Source organism: Cyprinus carpio, chromosome A20 (assembly GCF_018340385.1).
Source record: "Cyprinus carpio isolate SPL01 chromosome A20, ASM1834038v1, whole genome shotgun sequence".
NCBI classification, from domain to species: Eukaryota; Metazoa; Chordata; class Actinopteri; order Cypriniformes; family Cyprinidae; genus Cyprinus; species Cyprinus carpio.
In genome coordinates this window covers 11,078,531-11,085,654 of record NC_056591.1, presented here as the reverse complement: position 1 = coordinate 11,085,654, position 7,124 = coordinate 11,078,531, and the positions used below count along the sequence as shown (strand labels likewise).

Sequence of the window (7,124 nt, the reverse complement as noted above, 5' to 3'; positions counted from 1 at the left end):
AATAAAATCCCACTAAGTAAACCCACCGCTAAAGGTCAGATTGTCAAATTTCTTTTTAATGTAAGCCTCAAAACAGGCTCTGACACTTCAGAAAAAAATGATCTAAAACTCATTCTCACAATCTAACAGCATGAAGATCGCTGTAAGAGTTGTTAGTGTTCTGGTGAAGCACAGACGGGGCTCTGTCTTCATTAGCATGTTTACCGGAGCTGTTCACAGCAGAGAGCTGGGAGGATTACAGCTTTCATTATGGAAGTGTGAGGATTGCACACTGCCTGCCTCAGCATCTTAATCATATCCTGCTGGTCTACTACTAACTGACTTCTGAGCAGTTTTGTGACTGAAAGTTGACAAATAAATTGACAAGGAAGTTTCAACACAAACTCTTTTATTTGAGAATATTTAAGGCATTGATGAAACCACTGCATAATAACAAGAAAACACTCAAGCATCACACACCTACAAGAGTTCAAAGACGTTTTTGGCAACCTGAAGGTTTAACTGCATATTAGGGTTTATGGTTTCTGTTGTCCTTCAGTGTAGCTAACAATGCCATGGGTGGCAAATACATGCCAAACATTCCTCGGAGATAAAAAAAATCAAATCACATACAAAAATAAAAGCTCTATGTTCAGCATGACACGAATACCCACTATGCACCATTTTGCTTCAAGTAAACTCAGACAAATGGCATTTTTCACATTCAAGATGATACACACATTAATAAGCAACACAATCCCCCAAAATTATTGAGAGCAAAAATGATGACAACATAATGCTGAAAAAGATGACAACATAATGCTGAATTTTTGAAGACATTTTCATCAGTAGGCTCAAGAAGATCTCTGACAGACAAATGATCAATCACATAAAACCTCAAAAAAGCAAACCAAGGTCAAAGTGCATGCAATGTAGCTCAAGGCTTAAATAAATATTTCCTATGGCAGTAGTGTCTGTTTGGCACTGATAAATGAACCACAATCAGGCTCAGAATGCTCTTAGAGAGCTTTGTGTAACACAAACTGCCCTGTTCAAAGGCATTAATCATGAGTGTCCAAACCTGCTCTAGGAGGACCACCTTCCTGCAGAATTTAGTGCCAACCATCTCTCCCAAACCTGGCAGGAAGTTTCAAGTAATCCTAAAGACCTTGATTAGCCATTTCAGGTGTGTTTATTTAGAGTCTGCAGGAAGGTTGGCCCTCCAGGAGCAGAACTGGACAAACCTTGCATTAGGACATTCAGGTTACTGTCTTTTAATTTATGCATGACTTCATGTAGCAGCTCGTGGATAATTCCAAGAAATGTCTAAAATTATGACTCTGGGCACAAAGAAAAAGAAGAAACAACCAACAAAACTTATGCTGTAACAGTAAAATCTCATATGGACAACTGTCTTGCAATAAGAGGCTACACCTCTTCCTCGTCCTCCACTTCTTCCTCGTTTCCAGGCATCTGCACTTTAACCCAGCCATCTGTAGTCAGGCTGTGCTTCTTCTGATGTCGTTTGTAGTTGTCCCAGTGGCCAGTGGTGTAGCCACACTCTTGGCACTTATGGGGCTTCTCACCTGTGTGGCGTAACATATGCCGCTTTAGGTTCATACTCTGGTTGCAGCTGTAGTTGCAGATTGCGCACTGAAAGGGTTTGGCGCCTGAATGCACCCGCTGGTGCCTCTTGAGATTAGCCAGGTTGCCGCAGGCATAGTCACACAGGTGGCACTTGTAGGGTTTCTCACCAGTGTGTACTCGATGGTGCCGTTTGAGGTTGTCGAAGTGGGCGGAGGCGTAGTCGCACTGCGGGCACTTGTATGGCTTCTCTCCACTGTGGGTCTTCATGTGGCGGGCCAGGTGGTTCGGGTAGTGGGTGATGAAAGGGCAGGCAGCACAGGTGTAGACTTTGTCCCCTCGCTCAGCAGGGCATCCGGATGTGTCCTTAGTTAACATTTCCAGGGTGCACTTTGCACATATCTGGGCCGAGGATCCATCCTCGTCATCCAGGGCCATACCGCACAGCCGACAAGTGAAGGGGAAGAACATGGGGGGTAGGGTGGCAGGTTCAGAAGCAGCCTGTCCTGACTGCAACACCCCTGCCGATGACTGCTGTGGAAGCCTCAAGCCATCAAAGGTGTGCAAGTAGCTCCCATCCCTTCCCACGTGGGGTCCCGACTGCACAGCACCTGCAACTGAACTCTTTGTAAAACTCTCAACATTCTTTCAGGACACAAAGCAGAACCTTACTTACCTTCGGTGGGGACAGGAGCCGCTTCCTTTTCCTTCTGACTCGGGGTAGTGTGGTTTAAACCATTGCCACTTACTGGCTGAGGGGCACTCTGACCCGGGCTTACAGCCGCATGCATGCGCTGGTGCCTCTTCAGGTTCCCTAAGGAACTGCATGCAAACGTGCAGTGGTTGCACTTGTAGGGCTTTTCCCCAGTGTGTATGCGCAAGTGCCTTTGAAGGTTCACTAGTTGTGCTGAAGCGTAGGAGCACAGCAGACACCTGTACGGCTTTTCGCCGTTGTGTGTCTTCATATGCCTCTTAACATGATTGGTGTAGCGTGACGTGAAACCACAGAGCGTGCATGAGTGGAGCTTCAGGGAACCATCCTCGCCAGCAGCGCCCTCATTCCCTCCCCCTCTAGACTCCGCTTGTAAACCTAAGCCTGAGCAGAGCTTCCTGTCCGCAACGCCATCCGCATTCCCTTTACAGCAGCGCATGCAGAAGGGCCCCACCAAGTCCATGCCTGGTCCCAGGGGGTCTTCCAGGAGCTGACCACAACCCCTGCAAGAGAGGTAAGAGGGAAAGGCAGACTGAGAAACCCTCTCGTCACGCTCGCTTTCGGTCGCACGCAGGTCTTCAGCGTCACTCTCCATACTGAGGCGGCTGAAGGGGGAGCTTTCCTCGTCTCCCAGGGGGAAGCCAGGCAAACTGATGTCAGCTGTACAGGACCACAGCAAGACACTGCATTACATTATGCAGCTGTATAGATAGATTTTCTGCAATCTGAGATAGTGTGCAAGCATTCAATTACAACAGGAATTTCAACAATTTAGGGCTGATAAGAGAACATTATTTCAGTTTCTGTAATATGTAAAGTTGATGGTAACGTTAATATCTTTCTATTATGAGTTACTTAAGACGAAAAAAAGGTAAATCTCTTATGCAAGATTGCATGCATCGAAAATATATACTGAAAAATATTTGGCATTTATACTTACCCACTAAGCAAGCGGACAAACGTTAAGTAAATTATGATAGCAACAAATAAAGGGTGGTACTCCAACAGAACACAATTCTACAGTGTTTCCGCTCACTGTCTTTCCATGAAACGTTGTTTTCCTTCTGCAAGCTCCTGATGCACATGCAATGTGTAGAAATGTGTGAGTCTGAAGTCTGAACGGGCCTTTATAGTGCCCATTTCAGAAACCCCAGGTGGGCGATTACCCAGCCTAATGATAATGATGATGACTATAATGGTCCTGCTGATGATGATGACGACGGCTAAATGCCTTATTATAATGTGTCTTGATGACCTTTATATAATAGTGGTGGCATACTGTATTTTTTTTCCTGATTTGCCATTTTGAAATAGTATGTTCTGTCAGAATGCCAAAACCAAAGAAATTTTCCAGACCGGTAGGCTCACTTCTCCCATCTGGACATGAAAGATCACACTGCTTGCTGACAGACAAAATGCAGCACGTTTGCATAATAGCACTAATATTACAGTCAGTCTTGCAGTTAATGTCCCATATTGAGCACATATGGCCCCTCACGAATGCCAACAATACAGCAAACTAAAGCATATGTTTAAAATCCTCAAGACTTAGCAGTAGCCATCATATAAAAGTTACTTTCAAGTAGCCTAATTAATTTTGAAAAATCATTTTATAAATATATTCACAAAAAAATTATATGTAAAAATTATGATTGTTTTCACTTAGAAACAAATTTTATGAAAATATTTAAAATTCCTCAATATTTTTGGATTTTCCATGAGAGTCTAAACCCTTTCATATTTCCTACCATTAGGTATTATTTCCAAGTTAGGCTTAGAAACTCACGTAACTCACCTGAGAACTTTTCAAGGCCTATGATCTTGTTGTCATTGTCAGGATCTGAAAACTCGAGTTCTTGTCCCAGGAGAAAGTCGCTCTCAAAGGTAAGGCTTGCTGGACGTACAGTGCCTAAACCATCTTCAGAATCCACTGAAAGCAAAGGGTCAAAGTCAAATACAGCAGCAATGGCATTCAAAAACAACTATATAGATATAGATGATATAGATATGTAGGTAAAAGGATGTAAAAATATGTACTAAACAGCAGCTGTAAGATGTTTAAGTCACGCTGAACATTTATTATACAAACAATAAGACTTACAGTAAATTGCACACCATCCTGTGAGATTATATTCATTTGTAACAATTAACAATTGGTCTAATAACTAATTAAAATAAATATAACTCTCAAAACAATCATAGAACTGTGGCCTGTGGAATTTCTTTTTTAATAATAATAATAATAATTCTGATTTATTTTATCTGTCATTTCCACCAAGCCACAATTTATCTATTCTGAAGGGGATATGTATTCTGAATAAAATAACTGATTCCAGGTAAGTAATATTTTACATAATATGACAATTACAGCTTGACTGGGAATACAATAATTTATGCTGACATAAAATAATGTAATTTGTGTTGATATTTTTTCCTCACACATCACGTCTCATATTTCATCTCAACTATTTTATAGATAATCCATATAAAAATAAAAAATGCAAATCACTATAAAAAATACACAAAAACTAAGATCAAAAATCATCATAATTTATTTAGATCTCAAAATTATGGATTTTCATATTTTAAGATTTACAAGGGTAAAAAAAACAGCTTTATACATGTCTGAAAATAAACTGTAAAAATAAACAAAGAAGGCAATGTACATCTTTTCCAAGACAGTTTTAATTTGATTTTCATAAAACAAAAAAGGAAAAATAAGTTAAAGAAACAGCCTATCTAGCAGCATGGACTTGGCCAGTAACAGGCTCTGGCTTTACTGTAGTTTTACTGCCATCTGCTGGGCGAGACTGAAAATAATCACAACTTTTTAAGAAAGGAGAAACAATAATGGCACAACCAGTACTTTTGAAGCAGGCTATGTTTACAGCAAGTAAATTATTATTCATTCAATTACCATAACAGTTATTTACCACATTCATCTAAAAATCTTAAAACTTGCTTAATATTAATATGAATTACAAGCAAAATTCAGCTCTTCTTCGTAATCCGACACAAACACAGAATTAACTCCTACTTTATTAGAAACATTACAACTTTTAAAATAAAGGACACTAGATACACAGCATATAAAATCATCAGAAGAATCTACCAGTCACCTGAAATCACAATTCAAAATCAAATCAAAACACATTGCAGTGCAATTATTATCTTTCTGTCAATACAAATAGATTTCTCTTTTATATATATATGTATGTAAATTATTTTATAAACTAAATATAATCATATAACCAACCAGTCGTTACCAAGTGTAAGTGGTTCCAAGAGCACGTGACAGTTTTAAATATAAAACAAGACACATGACCAATTTCTATGCTTTTTCGCTGAATTAGTAAACACCAACAAAAACTAAACGCATGTGAGAGGAATGAACGAATAACAATATTAAATGAGAAAACAGCTTACACTTGACTGGTTGTGGATTCTGTTGTTTTCTTCTTGGCATCTTCCAGTTAGCCTTTTTATTCGCAACCTCCTCTGGATTCCCTCGAAAACAATCAACTCATTCTCCACAGTATCCTTTAAAAGCATTGAATTACGCGTCAGAACAACCCATTTAACACATACATGGCGCATCTAGGAGCTAACATGCTAATCTTACAGTGGCATATAAGATAAATAAGACTTGCGTCATTTACAGCCAATCAAAGATGTATATTAATCTCGCAGTGCGACAGAATGCACGTCTGTGTTCATGTAGTACACGTGCTGAACTGCACGAGCGCCCAGCCTGTGTGTTTAGTCAGTCGATATGTAACACACAAATCTAAACACTCAACTCCTGCTATGTTGTCAAGCTCAGCAGATGTCATAAATATACCTGCTCTTTCTGCCTGACTCGTTAAATAACGGTTCCCGTCGAGGCAAAACAGCGGCGTCTGACGGGGCTCTACTGCTCTCAGTCCGCCATTCCGTAACACATCCACCACAAAGAAAGGCAATTAATGCTCTTTTTTCATAACTTAATTGATTTACAAATTGCCATTGTGTACATTTTCTTCCGCTACGTTGCGTATATCCGTTTCCTCGCTTACGCATTTCCGGGGACGTTGCTGCTCTATTTTTACATTTCGCCTTTTTTATGGAATGTTGTCCGATATTATAGCTACAATAAAGGAAAATCTACATTTAGATTAATTAATTAAAATTAATTAAATTAATTTTGTACCGCATTTGATTCATTTTTATGGGCGCAATATCTATGAATAATTATTGCTTATGACAACAATATTATATTATGTTATATTATATTATATTATATTATATTATATTATATTATATTATATTATATTAGGTATATAATACGCTACAACAACAATCAATTTTGTAATATTTTCTTTCTATACTATTCGAACAGTCCAAAATACACAGCTGTCGTCCAAATTATTATTAGTAATTATTAATGTTAATTATAGGCTACGTATTGTGTTTGTGTTGTGTTTTTGTGTTTGTATCGTAATGTTATGTAAAAATATAGTAGCCATTATATGAAATAGTTTGTTATTGTTGGTGCTCAAGTCTCAGAATGACACTTATATTTATTTGCAAATTAATATTTTGCTAAATTACTGCACAGACATAACAACATACTTTTACAACCATTATACTATTATTTATATATTATACTATTATATAGATAGATAGATAGATAGATAGATAGATAGATAGATAGATAGATAGATAGATAGATAGATAGATAGATAGATAGATAGATAGATAGATAGATAGATAGATAGATAGATAGATAGATAGATAGATAGATTACATGAATATTATTCACACAATAGTAATAAATCATTAGTCGTGGCTACACAGCATTTGACCACTG

General features: G+C 38.5%; 1 protein-coding gene across 2 annotated transcripts; it reads right to left on the bottom strand.

Annotated features, from left to right (window-relative positions):
• Window positions 1–1,237: 1,237 nt before the first annotated feature.
• On the bottom strand, window positions 1,238–6,332 carry LOC109066040 (zinc finger protein 513-like). 2 transcript variants are annotated; one of them, XM_042777597.1, is made up of 5 exons: window positions 6,117–6,332; window positions 5,702–5,815; window positions 4,071–4,205; window positions 2,240–2,935; window positions 1,238–2,174 (listed from the first exon to the last, which is right to left on the bottom strand). In XM_042777597.1, the coding sequence occupies exons 2-5, from the start codon at window positions 5,739–5,741 to the stop codon at window positions 1,408–1,410; spliced, it is 1,638 nt and encodes a 545-aa protein (XP_042633531.1). In that variant the 5' UTR covers window positions 5,742–5,815; window positions 6,117–6,332; the 3' UTR covers window positions 1,238–1,407. The 2 variants fall into 2 exon arrangements, with proteins under 2 accessions (XP_042633531.1, XP_042633530.1); XM_042777596.1 differs by having other exon boundaries at window positions 1,238–2,180; window positions 6,117–6,331.
• Window positions 6,333–7,124: the final 792 nt, after the last annotated feature.